A 20,855-nucleotide genomic window follows, 5' to 3' on the forward strand; every position below is an offset into this window, starting at 1 on the left:
ACTACTGTATGAATAGTGACTGTATAATTAATGTGCTCACAAGAAAATAATTAATATGTTCATATGAAAATATTTTGTATCGTGCAAGAAAAATGCCTTTTGAATAATGACCTTTAAATAGTATAGTTTTTTGACATGAAAACACTCCTTCACTTATGGAATGTTATTCCCTTTTATTTTATTCTTAAATCATCACATTGTGCACCAATGACATCAATTTTATGTGGTTTTACCTGGAACATGTCTTGTTAGGGGACTACAATATTGCTGTTGTACGTATATTAAGGTAGCTTTCCATGTTCTATTACATTTATATATTTTTTTCAGTTTATGAAACTACCTCCCTCACAATTTTCCATCAACAATTTTTCCTGGAGTTATTACCACCAGCACGCTGCTCAAGAAGCACTATGGCTGAGCCACATGCACTCTTCCAATGCGCTAGGCTATGAAGAGCTGATCCACACTAAGGCCGGTACTTTCCAAGCAGTTCAGTAGAGCCAGTGGTAATTAGAGGATACGTGTATCTTACACTGGGAACATGGAGGCCTGTGCATTGTGTCATTGGGAGGAACAAATGCAGCAATAATCCAAGGAGCTCTCACCAATTTAAACCCATTCTAATGCTGACAAGACGAGCCCTACTGTGTCTTGCCACTGCAGACTCCTGGTAACAGTTAGCTAATGATATTACCAGGCTCAACCATGCAATGTCTAGGCTTATAACTTTACCTGAATCAATGCATTATGTTTGTGAAGAAAACGAGAAAAATAGGCATATACTTGTACGCAAAATGTTTCCTGGAACATGGATCTGTTTTTTTTTAAACATACTGGATGTTAGGAATGAGTCAAGTAATTGTATGAAAAATGATGCTTAATGGCTTCTGAAATAGTCTTAAAGAATTCTGAAGGCTTCCAATATAGCTGTCAGTGACAGTGCTATCATAATATCACAGGGCAGAGTTCTTCACCTTCATTACTCAATGTTCCTCAGCCAATTCCCACCTGTCTCCCACTGCTTCTCCATTATCTTTCTTTGTTCTCCACAGTCTAAAACAACATGAAAAACACTGGCATAAATGGTGTGGGAGCAGATCTACAATTAGAGATTGCCATCAATAAAAATAGCATATCACTGCTGTACCTCCATGACAAGGAATTGCTATTTTATTCATGAAAATATTAATGGAACTCACCAGTCAAATTTACTGAACTATAAAGGGTAGCTTTATCAGCAAGATGGTCATATAAAGAGAAAAGTAGCCTATCATTTATTCAGTAGTTTTGTGAGGGCATTCCTACGTTTAAAAAAAATATATCAATTCAGCATTTTCACTCTCTGAAATACATAAATAAACAGATGATTGTGTATTCATGAGCAGATGGAGAACAATTTGAAATTAAAATGGGCTTTATCCATCTTAGTGTGGATGAGTCTTCTGCCATCTATTTAAAGAGGCTGTTGATTCCTCTATCTTTATATCTTCTGCATTCCTGCTTTGTGATATATTTTCTTTGTAATGCTAGTTTCTTTGTTAAAAAAACTGCATTCACAACTCATTATTTTATATTCAGCTGTTATGGCTGTGACATTACAACTGTAGATTTATTATTTTTAAAATTAAAAATTCCTTTAAAAAATTAAAAACTTGTTGTTGTGTAAGATTTTTAATATCTGCTTCAAATGAAGTGTAAGCCATAGATATAGACATATTTTGTTGCATATTTATATTTGACAGGAACATAATGAAAATTTTGATGCCACTTTATAGAACAAAATGTGACTCAGATTCTTAACACTAATATGTGTAAGTGCAACTTTAAAGTACATAAAGCGTATAAAGCTACAGTTATTTTATAATGAACAATTAGAAAAAAAAATACATGTGACAAGTTTCTTCCAAGGGCAACACATTAGTATAAAATATACAATGAAATGATAATATGAAATGGTAAAAGTATAATAAGTTATTTCTAGTTTGCACATGCTGTCTTAAAAATATTTTCTGTATGTTAAACTGAGACTGAGAAATATGATAACTGGATATGTGGTACCGCAAATACCTCATTAAGGGCCTGATTTACACAGACCTTTAGAATATGCAAAAACCTTTTAGCACACACAAAACTAATAAAGCAACCAATGATTGGTGAAAAACAAATACCATGGCCAATTATGGGTCATGTTATTGGTTCTGCGTGTGCTAAAGGGTTTTGCACATACTAGATGTCTTAGTAAATCAGGCCATAAGTGTACAGTATTTAGCATAAAGATCTATAAAGATCATGGAATTGCACTGGGAGAGCTACTCCTAATTCAAGAGGCAAGTGGCGTGCATGAATACTCATGCTATGTTCTGTTTAGTAGGCATATTTATATCAACACAATTAGGAGGTTTTATAGGATGTAAAATATGTAAATGCAAGTGTGTTTGAAGTACATAAACAGCAGACTAACTGCAATGAAATATTTACTCTGCCCTGTTCTTTTTTCCCCCTCATATCACAGGTACATGCAGGTATTCTTTATCTGTGGGTTGCATTGTCCAGATGTCTGGAAGGCATGCTACCCATTTCTAAAGTTGAGTAACAAACTGACAGCTGATGGCTGACAATTTAAAAGCTGTTTGAATGATGTGCATCACCTCATTTGCTCACAAATAATTCAGAGTGACTTGAACAGCTTGTGATTGTGACCCATTTTGGTTATGGTCACCTGTGATATATTATAAGAAGATGAGGAGTTGGTGAGAATAACGTTATGAAATACATGTATAATTGGAAAAAAACTGGATTTTCAGACATTTTGCATCATCATCAATAGAACTAAGGAAAAAATCACAAAAATGACAATAAGACATGCATTTCTGACACACGTAAGAGAAGGTGAAAGGTTTTGACAAACAACAGATCTCTGATTGAGAGAGGTGGGTGCAGTTATACAGAAATGTAATGAAGGCTGCTCTCATGTCACCATACTGTTTACAGACCATTTCAGAGTTGTACTACACCAGAGCATTTTAGAATGGTTACATGGCTGTTCACCTATTGCTGTGCATAGATACTGTACCTGGGCTACATGACCTGCAGGACTACATTGAGGTGATAGATATGGGAGAGACTGAAATCACTGAGCTGATGACATGAAATATGCCTGATTTTTCATATACGTCATTCTGTTCATTTACTACTACCTTTCCTTTGTAAACACAACATGAAAAATGGCTGAAGAATGAATATATCATGATTATTTATTTGGTTGTTATAGATTAAAATATGGTCTGGTTACTGCAGTACCATGTACTGTGTGTGGATGCAGTATATTCAATGCATTTAAATATGTACATTGGTCACAATTTCCCCCTAACAAGTACTCTTTCATTCCCTCTATATGGTTTGTTAGAAGGTTAACATACCACTGTGCTCTGAAAGGATGAGAACACCACCCTTGACAGACAGTAAGCATCCTGGTAACAGAAAAAATTTCAATGTGCCCTTTTGACAGCTGCATTTGCATTTCCGAGGGACTTTTTGCATTTAAAATATTTTTAAACTGCGCTACAATGAACTTTGGGTTTATTCCTTCATGGTTTGCTTTAAATATCTTTATATATTTTTATATTTTCAGTAACCCACAGAAAGCAATGTTCTTAGCTGTGAATCTCAATTCAGGCTAATGGAACACCATGTGCAAGTCTGACAGCTGCCTATATGGGTAGATTTTGGGGGAGACAGACATTTCCCCCCCAATTTCTAGAAAAAAAAAAATGCCTGTAATGTAGACTAGCTAGCATGCTTGGGAGACTTCATGTTTGATTTCATGACACTGGGGGGTCCAGCAGTGTGTCTCTGAAATGAAACTTATATATCCACTGTTACAGAATTGCAATGTAACCAGTTGCTTAAAACAAAATTCAGTTCAAAGAACCTTAACCACAATACTGCGCGTTCAGTATGTCAGATAATCTCAGTTATTTGATTTATTTAATATTTATATTCCAGAATTAAAACAAAAAAATTGAGTTTTAAGTGACAATAATAGGTGACAATGACAAAAAAGCAAGGCAATTCAAATAAAACATCCATAGCACTCTTCTTTGACCTCATGTGCTTTCGATGCATGTGTTTTTAAAAATGATACTGATCAGTATTCAGCTTCATTTGACTTTCCATATATTTTCACGGTTGTGTAATTCTATCGTATGTCCCATTGCATAGAATTCCTGCACGAACATCACAAACATGGTAACTCCCCAATTTCCTACGCATAGAGAATTCAGATATTTTATATGTATATTTTTCCTCTACCAAATGTAACTTGACATTTAGCTCCAGGTGTTGCCTTCATTTTTACAGACACAAGATGGATATCATACAGAAAAGAACCCATTTTACACTATAAATGTTAGGTAAATAATAAATGTACTTGACACTGCAGAACTACAAGGATTGCTATATGGAGTAAACATTTTTCGTCTGTAATGTTCCTTCTATTCAAATTAATGTGGGTAAATTAAATATTTCAAAAATTAATTGCGGTCCGAGTGTTTATATTATTTAGAGTACCACAAAATGTACACAACGGAAGAGCAATAGCTTAATATGCATCCTGTTCTAGGCCCACAAACAAAAAGTAATTTTCTGCTTGGTAAAATACATGTTAAGTTTTACTGAAGCAAGGTATGCCATGCTACATTGAGCAATTTATTTGCCGTTATTATGAAGTCCTGTCCTAGCAAATTATTGCTAAAATCAAATTAAAACTGAGGTAGTTGCTGACAATGAAAATAAGCTTGACAGTCATTGCAGCTTTTTCTTCATTTTCATATGACATATGATGGGAAACCAGCTTATACAAAGGCTGCCTAATTAGCAATTGTTGAAAATGAGAAGTTAATACTTCTTTAAGTTCTAGCTAAGAGTTTATGCTTTGTTTTTGTTATGCAATGAAACATAATTCAATGACATCCAGATGTGGTTAAAGTGCAGTTTCACACATTTTTATTACATGGTCTTTTAATACATTTTGGTTTAACCATGTAGAAATAACAGCACTTTTTATACATAGCCCCCATTTCAGGGTGCCATAATGTTTGGGACAAATGCCTTCACAGGTGCTTCAGATTAGTCAGGTATGTTCAATTGCTTCTTTTGTGTAAATATACAAGAGCTTTGAGTATCTAGTCTTGATTCTAGGATTTTGATTGCCTTTGGTGTCTGTTATTGGTGACTGTCAGCACAAGGACCAGAGTTGTTCCAATTGAAGTCAAGGAAGGCATGATGAGGCTGAGAAATATGAAAAAACAGTCAGAGACATAGGCCAATCCTTAGGCTTACCAAAATCAACCATTTGGAACATCATTAAGAAGAAAGAGAGTACTGATGAACTCTGTAATCACCCTGAAATAGGGGGACTATTTATAAAAAGTGCTGTAATGTCTTCATGATGAAACCAAAATGAATAAAAATACCTTTAAATAAAATCTGAGAATGTGCACGTGAATTGTTTAATAACAATTGTGCAATACAAAGCCAAATCAAGGAAAAAATATGGCTTTGTCCCAAATGTTATTGAGCTCACTGAATATATATATATATTGACAGAGAGGGAGATTTACATAAAAATGCTTTCCAACTTACCACTTCTTCATGACGATAGCTTCTTACGTTTATTCCGTTTATCTATAATAAAATAATATATTTTTTCTTTAAAAATTTAGTGGGTAAATAGTAGCAGTAGCAGAAGTTGTAGTTGTAGTTCCAGTTGTAGTAAACATGTAATAAAGAATAATTATTTCATACACTATGTGTTTTGTCTGTGTATTTATGTATAGAAGTATTTCTGTTCATTACTTGTCATCTTGGCCAAGGTGTTTTGATTATTTAACTGTGCACCCATTAGCAAATTCTATTTTTACTTTGAATTTTAGTAGTTTCCATAAGCCATTAGCCAAAGTTATAATAATGCCCCCAGAAACAAAATGAGTCTAGCAATGATATGCTTTCAGTGACTCTCTAATTTCAACTAATTATAGTGTCGTTTATTGAAGAGTCAGTGACGGACAGCTCACAGTATTTTCATCCATAATGTTGGTCAGGAAGACTCACATTCACATCAGTAATCCTACATAAACATTTTCAAACTACTGTGTATTGTAAGTACAAGTGAGGTTATTTGACTTACCTGGAGGATTCCATCTCCTATAAACAGCAATCCAGATAGCTCAGCTTGAAAGAAAAATAAGGTGATGAGCAACAGTAATTCATGTGTGAAAAAGAAGATGGAGGAGAGAGTAATGCTTACCTTTCTGCTCTTTAGATATTTTTGATATTACAACGGGGATATTGTGTTCTGCACCACCCTACAGCAGGTAAAGAAGACACAGATTTTTTCGTTGTACAATTTGTTCTCTGAAACGTTTCGTGTGATTTGTCTGTCAGTTTTTTTTTCTGAAAACACTTACTCAAACATCAAAGAAATAGATGCTAATTACAGAAGGGAATATGTCATTCATCCTCAAACTTAATCATTTGCAGAATACATACACACAAATGAAGCAATTCATTCCAGAGTATAATGACAATTAGCATATACTGACTGTGAAATGATCACAATTATGATACAGTGCTAGCATTAACAAGGACACTCTGCAAGTTAATGTTCTCTAATAAATGTCTTCCATCCATCCGTTTTTTACTGACATCTGTATGCACGTGAACAATGCTGTGCCTGTGTAAGCACATTGGATAGCTAATTCTGCCCTCCATGTAGTTGCATTTAAATTGAACAGGGTGTTCATTCAGACTGTGAATCGTACTCTACTGTCAGAAGCACTTGTCTTGACAGTATCAATGTGGCTGATATGTTCTACACATGGAAATGGTGACGCACACTGCTCCGTTCTCTGGAAAGGATAAGCAAAAGCTGCCGTCACTGTGAAATCCAATGCACCTGCTCTGTACGCCAGTCCTTTATTTCAACCAGTCTTTCCTCCAAGTAGAATCTTCTCTTTCCTTCCTAAAGTTCAGTCTCTGCACACTGTCAGCCTGAATAGCTTCATTACAGGAAATACCCAGCTGTGTACATGAATGATATTTCAAAATGTCAGCTAACGGTTGCTCAGGATAAGGCCATCTCCCTCCCCTGCATATACATATACTATATCACAAGTTTCCCACTTTAACTTACCATCTAATGCACGCTGTGCATTGCTTCTAGAAATTCCATAAATGCATCCATTGCTTACACAGAATAATTGACCAAGACTGTTTCCTCATCCAACACTCCTCCATACGATTGCATCCAAGCATACTGTAGAACAGTCAGAATGGCAACCATTTTGATTCTATCTAGGCATAAAATAGCAAATGAACCACCTCGTTTGTGCGAGTTTCTCTCTAACTGCCTTGCAGGGTTACTGCACCTGGCGGATTCTGAACAACCACAAAGCTCAAACTTCAATTTAGGAAGTGATACAGAGCGCCAGAATTGCCAATTACCTCAAACACTAACCATATCCATGGGTTTTGTTTGGAGAAAAAAAACCTTAAGAGCTTTCAGATGCCTGCCATTTATACCAGTAATTCAATTTCACACAATGTGGCCAGCAGGTAGCAGAAACTGGAGGCACGCAGAATAATAATGAGAGCTGTATAAGGGATGGCTGAGAGCTTAGGACACACAGGGCTGGAGATGCACGGGGGGGGGGAGGCATCGGGGAGACGTTATCAACACCACTGAAAGGAGTCAGAGTCAGGCCGTTTCCTCAGATATACTGTCTCCCTGGGTGTCTTTTTAATGTCTGGTTGACTGATCTCACTTGAACTGTATGTTTGTCATAATACAGCAGAAGCCTAAAACAAATTAGAATAACGATTTGAGCTGTCTGAAAATAAAGTGTTGAGAGCCAGTATTGCCCTTATAATAAAACTGCTTCATGGGACTGTTTCTTCATCTATCATAATTAGGCTGGCAGTGCACACTGTACATAATGCTCTAGCAAGGCTATCTCTGAGCATCTCTTGTAAAGTTTATTTTCTGAATGTCAGAGAGTCACCGATCCTACAAGTACCCCTGCCATTTGTTTGTATTAGTTATGATAAACTGGTTTTAAAACTCCCTTTTACAAATTTCAGTCAATGCTTAGGACATACCCTGAATCAGGGAAACTTCCTTGATAAATGGTCTAAATGCAAAGGCAAAAACAGTCGAAGCGCCGAATCAAGGAATGCTACAGCTGCTGGTATGTAAATCTATTCTACTCCACTCTACTCTACTCTACTCTACTCTACTCTGCTCTACTCTATTATGTTCTATTCTATTTCATACCACACATCCAATAGTTTTTTTTTGCCAACAAGAGCCTGGATTCAGCTAACAAAAGCAAGTTTTATTTTCTTCTCCTTAAGAGTGCTGTGGGTTCACTTAAGCAATTGCTGAACTTGCCAAAAAAATCCTTGTGAAGAAAAACTTGCATCAATTGTGATTTATAGCAAAGGATAAATGTATACGTCATCCAAAGCTTTTAAGAGATAGTGCAGACTGAAAAGCAGCACAACATAGGACTTGCATCACTAGGAGCAGAATTGTTCACCAATTTCATTTGGATGCCAGGGGAAATGAAGGAAAGAAAGAAAAAAACATAAGTAGGAGGAAACACGTCAGTCCGCTGAACGGGATGCATGCCTTCCCAAAGAGCTAAAGGAATGCCAGTGATTTTGATTCACAGCCCCTGTCCCTTTCAATACACAGAGCATTAATTATGAGGGGAACCACATGCTCAGCAACAAACAAATGATTAAATCAATGCCTAGTGTCGCAGAGACCCAAATAAAGAGTACACAGTCTGGAAGAAAACCTGGACACAGCTGGCATGATAATGTGCCCGCTTGCCTCATGTGCCGTTGGAATGCAACACTTTTTTTCATGGGAAATTTAACACACCATTTTACCCAAAGGCTAAAGCAGAACAATAAAAAGACCTTAATACTTAAGCCGAATCCTCCAATTGTCTGCCTCCTGATTGTCACCGTTCTTTCCTGCAAGGAAATAAGAAGAGTGAGTTCCACCTGCATAAAGGCAGAGTCCTCAAACTGAACAATGTAAAATCACCTGATGCATAAAATGAGGAAACAACAGCTATGAAATGTGCAGTGCCATGAGTCACGCACAAGAAATAGCCCTATGGAATCCCTGCAAATAATGCCTAAATCTGAGTAGTGAGCTGTTTGCATGACTGAAGAATATGTAATAATCACAGCAGTTTCCCTTAAGTACAAAGAAGAAGGGGCTCCTGAGGATGGGCTAGCATGCTTCTAGCATGCTTCTGGCTACAAACAGACTCCAGATCTGACCAGTTTCACCCAAATCTATGAAACATTCATGATCAGCTGTTGCGAGAGTCAATGTGTGAGTCAAATGGTGTTTTATGTTTTTCCCCTTCATTATTTGGCTGCCATGGTAATTCAGTTTTTACATACAGTAGACAGTTTTACATAAACTCAGAGAAATGTATGTCACATGAACAATGTTCTCATAAAAACTGTATACATACTTGTGCATATATAAGTACAAAAAATATTCTGTGGTAAGTCAAGCCAGCAACATCCATCTCGTTTTTATGTTAATGCCTTAGCACTAGATATGAAAATGGAGATATTTACCAACAGGAATCCTAAGACATTCATGTGAGAGTACAGGCTACTAATGCATACAACACATGTGCAACATATTTCAAAATTATTCACCAAGAAGAATGACACTGCTAATGATTAGTAATTGAGAAGGAACATAAATACAGTGTTGGGCTGCCCTGTTGTAATGATGCACCACCATACAAATATCTAACATAACCTTAATTTTTCCTTTGAAGAGGAAATAAATGTACTGTAAGTCCCCAATATTACTGTCGAAGAAATGCCTCTAGAACATGATCACCCCCACTTCTACTGAAGGTAAATTGCTTTTGCCAGAGGTATTATAATTCTTTTCTTTTTTTTTAGAACTGTTTTTGGTTTTTGGAAAATGGAGCATGGCAACCACCAAATAATAGACAAAACTCTATACATTATTATAAAAATGACAGGACACACAAAGGGAAACACAACATTTATTTACATATATTAATGTACACGTGCTTGACCTCTCCACTGCTCATAACCACTATTACACATTGTGGCTGCCCTTTTCTTAAAATAAAGTATTCTAGGATATTCATTGAGAGATTAGTCCTACAATAAACTGATGGAATCAGTGGAATCAACCAACAAGTCAAACCCAGATTTATATGTAGACCTTTCCCCCGTGCCCACTACTGGTATGAGCACCAACACCCACAGAATGGGTATAAAGGGAAGAGCCACAATTTATTTAAAAAATGGGCTATAAACACACCACAAATTCAAACGAGGCACCTGCAGCAGACTCCTAATCTTACTGCATATCTGCTGAGGGGAGGAGTGGGGGTTGGGAGCTGCATAATGTAGGGTTCCTACCATTTTGTACATATTCAGTGTGACTGAAGTGCTACTGACTGAACTTACAGAATGAGCAATTTGCTTCATTTTTTCTTTTGCAACATTAAAAGTAATCAACAGTTAGACTGTATTCAATCACTCACATATTGATAGAATATTCACAAACTCACAGAGCATATCCAAATGTGTGACATATCAAACTGTAACTTTGAATGGTCTAAGACAGGGGGTCTCAGCTCTGGTCTTGGAGTGCCACAAGGGTCTGATGTCTTCCATCCTTTTAGAACCAGTATTTTAGTATTTATTCTGATAGCAAAACATATCAAAATACATAGTTATATATTTTTCCCAATCCTGGAAGTACTTATAATGATATAACTTCCCCAAATATCCAGGCATTATGCATTTGTAGACTGAGTGCATTTCATAATCTTTTTTTACTGTGCTTTTAATTTGAAAGAAAACAATCTCTAACAGGAAATACCTTTTGATATTGATATTTTTTTCCCAGCTACTAGAGGCAGAATACACTAGTGTGACATGAGCACAATGGGGTGGAGGTTGAATTTATATGTTGTCGTGATCTCAATATACAGCCACCTGGGCATACATTAAGCTCTTTATAAAGTAGGAACTAAATTAATGCATTTGCAGGTGCAATATTCCCTTACAAAGTTTATTTGTTTCTTTTATTTGTTTTAAAAAGGTGAATTTATTTCTCTATACAGTGCACCTATTGAGTACATTGAATATACAAGTGACATTGTGAGTATATCTCTGTAAGATAAGTGAATAATTTGCATTACACAAGGAAGGTTTCTACATACAGATGATTCATGTCTATTCTGTAGTGTATGTGCCAACAGCAGCATTGACCTGACATGTTCTATACAGTTATTACAGCACATAGCCATTGATTTATATCTCCATTGTGACTTCAGGAACATAACATGAAAATATAAATATTGCAGGTTATAAATACATTTTCTCATATGTAGTGCACTAAGTCGTTGTGTGGGCTTCTTCCAATCTGTAAGATCTTTTATATTGATTTATAAATAGGTTCGTTCTTGCATCTCGGAAGTGCCAGTACTCTATTGCAAGCGTGCAGAGAATGAGAAAACCTCTGTTTTGCATATTTCACTTTACTGATGATTGCCAGCTGAGATCTGAAGTCTATTGGATTTTTTAGTTGGGAAAAAAAAAGAAAAAAGATTCTATACAAATAAAAGATCCAATACAATCACAAATTTAAACATATTCAGTAACCACAAATAGTGGTACAGCAAGTAGCTATTCAATTTTTTATTTTAATTATGCCACCTGACAAGCCATAATCTGAGACAGTAGACAATTCCTGAATTTATTTGGCAATAAAGAGATTATACTAACATGAACCAGTATCCTTCTTGGCTAATAAAACAAACATTGCCATTTTTCCAATAAGCATAATATTCCATGGCTGTGGATGTGAAATAAAACTAAATCATCCATCCCTTTTACATTTGTTCTGTCTAGAATTGAGGGTGATCCCTTTACCTCTGTTGGTGGTGTAATACAATTTTACAGCACACATCATACCTTAAGAGATAGTGTGGCTCTAATGGATAGGTTCATTTTTTAAAAGTTGACTGACATACATGTGATACAAGCACCCAGGAGCCAAGGCCAAAATAATTTTTTCTCCTTAAGTGGTAAAGTTTTTATGGTATTTCCGACTCTGAGTGAGACAGACAGGGATATAAAAAATACATATATAATGGAGTTTAGACTGCTGAAATAGTGTTGCCTCATTTGCCTGTTTGCTGGATGTCCTGAGTAAACATCAATTATAACATATACGTTTTCCCAAACCCAGATCGCAGGCTGGAATTCCATAGGACAAGGTACAAGGAATAATTTAAAACAATGCAAGTAGATGAATACAAATAATTATGTGTTCATCACATTGTACCATTACTTATCTGCCACATAGTAGCTGAAGTCCATGCCTAGCTTTTATCTTTCGATTTTTGGATTTTTTAAATTTTAGTTTGAACTGCTGCATTACCATTATTAGTAGCATATAGGGCTCTATCTTACACCTGGAGCAAAGCGGCACCAAGCGCAACGCTAGTGTCTTTGCTAGTTTCAGACCGACGCAATTGTCATTTTCCCGTCCAGAGCCCACATTGTTTAAATAGCAAATGTATGTGCACCCATCTGAGCACCCATGGGCGTGTTGGTCTTAAAATGAGGTGTGGTCAGGTGCATTGTTCACGCATTGCTATCTCGAGGCAGCGGAAAGCGATTGCACGATTGACCAACAAAATCCTGGTCTTAGGTCAATGGCGCAGTATTTTACTGTTATTTTAAGGGTGCGATAGTAATATGCGCCTATGTAGGCGGGTGCACAACGTGCGATATTTTAAAAAAATACATGTCATAATGGTCCGTTTCCACTGCAGAGAAGCGTTCTTTCCTACTACTTGGCAAATCCGTCATTATAATAGCAAATTGGCTTTGCTATTATAGCGCACCTGGCTTTTAAAGGGAATGGGAGATGACACTCTGATTGGTTTATTTCATGTTATGCCCAAAACACACCTATGATTAATTAAGAGACTAAGTACAACCCCTTTGAACCATGCGCCTTACTTTGCGCTCAGATTATCCGCCGTTAAACTAGCTAAAGTTGATTTGGACACGCCCTAAATGCACTTGCGCCATACACTTTAGACCGTGTGCTTAGATCATTAAAATATAGCCCATAATCATTTATTTTCCTGTTTTTGTTCTTTTCTTTCTTTTCCTTCAGATCTGTTCATACAGAGTCACATACAGAAAAGCAGGCTGGGGCTGCCAGAAGGCAATAAAACAGCACAGGGCTGATAACTTTAACTTCTGCTCCATCTGTCAGTGGTGGTAGTCAACAAACTGTTTACTGTTGTAGCAAAATGATTAGCTGCCAATGATTAGAATGACAAGGAGGACATGAATTAAATTAATTAAAAATAACATTTCTGGACCAATTAAAATATTTTTAACACAAATTGGAACCAAAATTAGCTGATAGCAGCTTCAAGCTGTTTCATATAGAAAAAAAATTAATAAGCTGCATTTATGATAATATGTTTCAAACAGTTAAAGTAACAAGTAATAGTGCTAGAATAATGGCAAACAGAGTTGGGAGTATAGGTAGAGGTACATACATGGAACATAGATGAACAAATACTGAGGTCTGGGAGAAATTAGTTTCTTCTTCTGTGTTTATTTTTACCAAACATAAATTAATTATCTGTATGCATATGTTATGGATTGTGGAAAACCGTATACATATATACATACATATATGCAGTAAATCCTAAGAACTGCTAAAAACTGTGTGATTATTCTTCTTCTTAATAATACTAATAATAATAATAATAATAATAATAATAATAATAATAATAATAATAATAATTCATTCATTCATTTGCTGCTTAAATTTGAGAGGAATAAGTAGGAAATATATTAAGAGTAGTAAGAGTGAAAATTCTTGGCAGGCAGTAAGTCTGTCTTAATCAAGTGAGCTTATACAGGCCAATGTATTCTAAAGGTACTCTATCATATTTATTTGTTTGTTTAAGAGGAGAGGGGACCACCATTTCATATGCTTTGCCCTATTCAGATAGATAGAAAGCAGAGAGGGAAACAGACAGAGAAGGTCCCACAGACCAGACGGCACCGTAGCAGGAACTCTAACCCCCTTCCGCGTGTGGGGAACCCTCCATTGCTCAAGATTTCGCCACCCCACGGACCATGTCACGCGTTCTGCCAATCATAGTGAATCTGACACAAACAATTAGCTGTGTTGTGAAATGATAATGTTGCTAAATGAGCTTACAGAGCTCAAATTGCAATATTATATTCATGTAAGATACAGTGTTACTTGATCAGTAACATGTAAACCACATAAATCCAATAACTACAATTTCATTACAGTGGAACACAGTTGGCCTTGCCTGCCAGTATCACACAGAGACATCAGTACCAGTGTATCAGTATCAGTGATTACTAAGTCTCTCGTCAGGAGCTAGTTCTCAGGTACTGTGTTCACTGTAGGGTGTACAATAATTACTGGCTTGCGGGGAAGAACATCAAAGGAGTGCAGTGAACCTGGTGTACAGGTACCATAGCTGTAACGCAACAATTAACGAGGAGAAATTGGGGAGAAAAAAGGAACTGAACATTATAAATTGAGTCATTTGCTGTTAGTAACATGCTTAGTGGTTATGTAAAACTATGCTAATGTATGCTTTCTTTGGTTCTCACTTGCATAAAATTATATAATAATACATGTGTAGGGTGATATTACAGAAGTGTGCCCCTTATCACACCCCAATGGGAAACAGAATGTTTACTGAGTTGGTCAGAAAGGTTGGACAAAGAGAAAGTGCACAGCTGAAAAATATCCTACTGGATCAGCATTATGTAAACCTTAGGTTCTCCATAAGTAATCATGTTTGGAATTGTTGGAAAGCCAATGTCATGGGAAACAAGTTGGTGTAGTTGGTAGGGTGGCATAGAAGGTGCTGACTGTAGCACCCAGCCAGCTACAAAGGTTAACCCAGTGTAATATGTTTACAGAGCTGTTTTGTTATAATTGTGTCTTTATTTGATGACTCAGGGTTTTCTTTGATCCCTGGGTATATATGGGGAAAAGTGGAATGTTTAGGGGAGATTAAAGGACAGGAAGCAGTCAGACGATCCCCTCGCGTGACTCCCTTACTGTGATGTAACAGTGGAGTTTTGGAAGTGCTAGTACACACACAGAAAAAAACTCACACAGTGGGGCCATTGGAAATATTTTGGAACTTATGAGTAAAAAGGTTAAAAAAAACCTCTACAAAATGAGTAAAACCAAAAACAATGATGCTTCAACAAGTGCTTGGACTGTATATTACTGCCTAGCTGTTACTCAGGGCTCTCAATCATAATAAAATTCCAATTAGACATGCAATACACCCTTGAACACGTATACTGTCCTCTGCTGGATTAAGAGTTATAAATTGAACCAGAATGAACTGAAAAATGTTAAAATGGTGTTAACAGCAATGCCAGTTTTTGCATGTGGGTCAATATATTGGGTTTTCGGGTGTGGGTGCAGAAATCGATGCTATAAAGGTGGCCAAGCCTGCTACCTCTGGGTGTCAGACTTGGCGGTAACAGGAAGTTAAAAACGAGGCCTTTCTAGAGTTGAACCAGCAGCAGCAACAACAACAAAAAAACTAAACATTTATTTCACCTTGGGTTTTGTATGAACAACTATCTATACCTACACCAATGGTTGGAAAAACAGTTTTAATTGAAGGAACCTAGTGTTTATAGACAGCACATTGGATCATTACATTACATTACATTACAGGCACTTTACAGACGCTCTTATCCAGAGCGACGTACAACAAAGGATCATGGGAATTGCAGTTCCTAAAAGATGTCAATGAGCATAAAATTTATAAATACACTAATTTATAGAAATGATTTGGAGACACTTGTCACATGATGTGAGCAGTCCCTCAGTCACAGAATAAGTACGAATTTTAGGGTGCTGAAAATTTGTTGAATTGAGCAGGTTGTTATATTTAACAGCCCAACTACATGTGGGACAAAAAAGATCTGTTGATTTTTTGAATGTGTTGGCAGTTGCAGTGAGCGAAAGCTACTTACACTTGAGTAGAATGGCTCGCCAGACACGCAGATAACATCTTGCTCTTGAATTGTCAAAATGTCTTTAGCTAAGTGCAGTCGAACACTGAAAGGCTCCTGGTTTCCATCTTGCAGCAAATAAACCCCAGTCTTTATCTGCAAGGAGGAAATAAAGTCAAATGAATCCTTGCTCTGTCATAGTACATACATGAGCTTTGCAATATGTGTTCAACATAATAATAATAATAATAATAATAATAATACAATTTTGACATTCCCACAGAATCCTCTGGACACAGATAATTGGCAGTTGTCAGATGATGAATACTGTTTTCATTCATGTTTGGAAACATAGCCGGGACAGAATTAAAACTATGGCATTAAAATACCCCAATGACCCCTGATTGGTCTGGAAACATCGCCTAGAAAAATGTATCACTACGTGACCTAGGTTTTGAATGTAGCTGTAGATTGGTTCTACAATGTTGCCCGTCAAAGCTACTGACCAAAGAATGGAAGGAGTTCTTTTTCACTTTTCAGTTTCATTTGTAGACTTATGGTGAATCTTACCCCCTTTGAATCAGAATATCCCAGCCTTTGTCTGTCAGAGTAATGTGATAATGTGACTAATGGCTATGATGATTTGATGCATTTTGCAGATTAAAGATACATTAAGAAATATTTGTTTTATTACTGTTTGATTAACAGCAGTGCTTTCCCTAATTCGAGCACCCTGCTCAGTTTAAGTGGGTTACAAAATAAAAATATAAAAACATAAAATGATGTCTTCAGCTTTCTGAAGCCACATTCTGGCAGCAATCTTTATTCATACTTACAAACTGAATGACATGATAAACCCATTCATGTTTTTCATGCTTCATTCCACGAATCGTCACCTGTTTTAATGTTGAATCCAATTGTGATTTTTTAAATATTAATTTGAACAATTATATTATTCAATTGACTTGTAATTCATTCACATAATTTTGCTACTCTTTTTTCCATTCATCTTTTATCTTTTTAATCAGGATAAAAGATGAATGGAATAACAAAAGCACAAACACTCAAAACAAGCGTTACAATCGTGTTCAGTTATTTATGCACACAATTCGAACACTTTAGAGCACTCGTGAAATCTGTTCGAATGAACAAATCCTACGAACCAACTGACATACAAAAACTTGGTTGCGTAAATACATTTATGAATGATTCAGGATTGAATTAATTCAGGTCACGTTTGAAAAATGGGGCCTTGTGTCCCCCAATGTGGCGTCTCAGTCATAGCTGACTGGTGTAACCCGTACATGAACCTGCGATCTATCAGATACAGAGGCTAACATGCACCCAAGATGAATGCGTTTACTGACTGAGCTTGCTGGGAGCCCAGATAAAGGGAAATGTTTAAAAGAGGGGGTTCTCAGACTTTATAGTAGTGAGACTCCCTTCAGTAATCACCTTTATGGGCTAAGCGTCTTGGGAGACCAATTCATTCTTGGTTTCAGATATTTTATGCCACATGACATTTTTTTGGTTGGGAATATATATCTGAACTTCACACCCTGTGCTGAAACATTATCAAATGCATAAATTTCAATAGGGTATAAATGCTTTTGTGATTTTTTGCTGTTTGTGTTGATAACTTATTGAAATCTTCCACTGTATGATGGTCTTCAGATAGTCAATTATGTACTGAAGCCACACATTCTGCCAACAAACAACCTTAATGTGCTTGACAGGTACTATGTTACAACTGAAGTCAACAGTTTGTTTAAATAATAATAATTTTAATAATTTTAAATAGGGATAAATGAAATTGTATGACTTTGATGATTCACAGCGAGCAAAACATGGTTGGTGCTCATACAAAACGTTATACGGTACATATTGTGACAACATTTTTTAAATAGAAAATTAAAATGTGCTCCAGCTCATTAGCATCAGAGATTGCCATTGGAATTTTTCTGAATGTGATTAAAGAAGTTAGGAAGAAAATGTCACGTTGGCAGTCTCATGTCCTCCCGAAGTGCATGTGCCATCTTTTCCCACACTTCCGAATGTATACAGATGTTACACATAAATAAATATCAATGAAGATAAATAAAATATGACTTCTGCCCCAAGCAGATGCATTCTAGCTACAATTTATTCAGTTGCATCAACCAATTATGCTGTATGTTTTTGCATTTACTTTCCAGACTAACTGTTGAAACTGCAATTCTGTTACATTACAAACACAACTCCTATCGAACTTGCCATTATAGATGGGGAAAATGTGGACCAGCATTCTAAATGAAGAGGGTGTTCCTCTTTAATGCAACACGATCTTGTTTCATTCTAACATATACATTGGGCTGCTTCCTCTTTACTGACAAAAGTACAAACATTGCCTTGCTATTATAGAACCTTGGCAGAAAGTGAGAAGAATTAATAAAAGAAAACAGCAAATGAGAAATCTCAAGAACTATTACCACCTAAACATAGTCCAATACACTGCAACAATAATGTGTGACTGAAATCGTACCTCCTCACTGGAAGTCTTGAAATCCATGTGCTATGGCACAGTGAGGAAAGCAGGCCTAAAACAGGGAGAAAATAACAGAAATTTGATCAAACCCAAATAAAAATGCTAATCTACAGGTGAAATTTCAAAACTGCAGATTGGAAAGTACAGTCTGTATTGTCGTTAAAATTAGTGAACAATTTGCTTGTCACGCAATGAACAAGTCTAACCTCATTCCAACATTAAGACCATATAGTACAGTAGATGGAAAAACAACTATGTTCTGAGAAACAATAATACTGAATTAAGTACAGTACAAATTAGATATAATAATATGATTAGCTAATATAACTGAATGATTATAAATAACCCCGAATAGTAACTTCCTTAAGCTTATATTTCTTGAGGATATTTCTGCTTTTGTTGTATGTAATTACAGAAAACCATCCTGTTTGGATAATTGAGTGGTTGACTGTTGTTTCATGAGCACTCAAAGCCCTAAAGAGAACCCCTTAATGCACAAAACTGTAGATTACATGGTTGTAATGGTTCATTTCTTTGGGCCCAGCATTTTAATCCTGTTTAATGATATTGACATTTGTTGCTATGTGATATTGCCAGTTGTGTCTCAGCATGCCTTGTTTCAGATGCTGCTATGTGAACAAGCCACAGGAGAGGGGTGGCGTGAAAGTCACAGAGACATGTACCACAACTGTGAATAATTTGCCGACAACAAAACAAACTGAGCATGCTAATTAGCGATTAAATCGTACTGTGTCCATTGCCCTGTCCACAAATTCTCCTATTCTCCTACAATGACAGCGGAAATAATGAGTGAAACCAGGAAGGCAGCTTTTCGATGGACAAAGCAATGTGTTTAGCGGTCATGATGATTGAAATCAAAAATGTTTTGATTAGACACTACTGTTACAGGTGAAAATGGGAATGCAGACAGTGGTTTTGTAAGGCTCAGTACACCATAAATCTTAAATTAAATGCCAAGACAACATTTATGCTTGCTGGTGCATGAAACGGGTGTGTATTACGAGGAGTCCTTGAAATAACTTCACGTTCTGAGTGAACTGTGCTCAGCTTTCTTAAGCAGCATCTATTATTGTTCAAATCTAATTTATGATTGCTACGACCTTTCAGTTAAAAAAAAAAAAAAAAAAGAGTTGGTGCTGTATGAATAGAGCCAAAAGATTCTTCGGGATTTATTCAGTAGCTATTTGAATGCAATAATTTTTTTATTACTATTATTATAAACGTACGACCTTGTGCTTGTGAAAATTAGCAGTTATTTCGTTAAATATGAGAAAAACTAATATAATCAACAAATCAGCAAATGCTTTGATTTTTTTGATTATCATTTCTACAGTGGCATGTCACACATATAAATGGGTTTGGGTCAAACAAGTTGCGTGAGGTAAAAGTGTAGCTTCTAATAAATTGTATTCTTATGCATTTTGGTTTCACCATGTAGAAGTTACAGCACTTTTTATACATAACACCCCCCTTCAGGGCATATGAACATATCATATGATCTGAATCATTTGATTACAAATTTAAAATTGTGAAGTACAGAAATATTCACTTCAATAGAGAGATCGAGTCTTATGAAACTCCCTTATTTTTGTTGATTTTATGAGTTTTTCTTATATTTAACAAAATAACTGCTAATTTTCACAAGTGTAAGGTTGTACGCTTACGCATGATAAAATGTTGTCAAATAACTGAACAAAAATGTGTATGTTTACTCAGGCTCAGCAGTCTTGGCCAATATTCCCAGAGACTGGCTGTGTTTCACCAGATAAGGTCAATGCCTTTTGATCTTTTAAACTGAGAAATCGGGCTTGGACAGCAATCAAGTCGCATTTGGCATCTGGCACCAAATTATCTTGAAACTGGAAAACCAATAACCATTGCATATGCTCGTTTTCTCATATATTCACTGATGTATTTTTGTTCTTCGATAGTCATTACACTTATGTCCTGTCCAGTCAACAGTGTCAGTAACTGCATTCTCCCTACCACCCCTAAAACCTTTTGGAAAGTTTTAATTCTGTCATTTTTTGCATCTCATCTTACTGAGAGCAGTATTGTATGGTAATTACCATAAATGACATGCTGGCTATTGTACCTGCCATTTATTGACATCAGCTAAGACCACTCTAACCATCCAGCTGCCGTACACCTGAGAGATTTAGTA

The 20,855-nt window shown here is 36.3% G+C and overlaps 1 protein-coding gene across 1 annotated transcript in view; it reads right to left on the reverse strand.

The window, feature by feature from the left end:
- The window catches only part of sntg1 (syntrophin, gamma 1), a 139,034-nt gene that overhangs the window by 42,095 nt on the left and 76,084 nt on the right, over nt 1-20,855 (reverse strand). Inside the window, exons 4-9 of the mRNA XM_064347057.1 lie at nt 18,668-18,722; nt 16,168-16,302; nt 8,986-9,042; nt 6,308-6,365; nt 6,188-6,231; nt 5,644-5,685 (exon numbers count right to left, since the gene is read on the reverse strand). Coding sequence (XP_064203127.1) covers nt 5,644-5,685; nt 6,188-6,231; nt 6,308-6,365; nt 8,986-9,042; nt 16,168-16,302; nt 18,668-18,694 — 363 coding nt within the window. The 5' untranslated portion in view covers nt 18,695-18,722. The remainder of the gene's footprint in view (nt 1-5,643; nt 5,686-6,187; nt 6,232-6,307; nt 6,366-8,985; nt 9,043-16,167; nt 16,303-18,667; nt 18,723-20,855) is intronic.

This window comes from Anguilla rostrata, chromosome 8, assembly GCF_018555375.3.
Source record: "Anguilla rostrata isolate EN2019 chromosome 8, ASM1855537v3, whole genome shotgun sequence".
In the NCBI taxonomy this organism is placed as follows: Eukaryota; Metazoa; Chordata; class Actinopteri; order Anguilliformes; family Anguillidae; genus Anguilla; species Anguilla rostrata.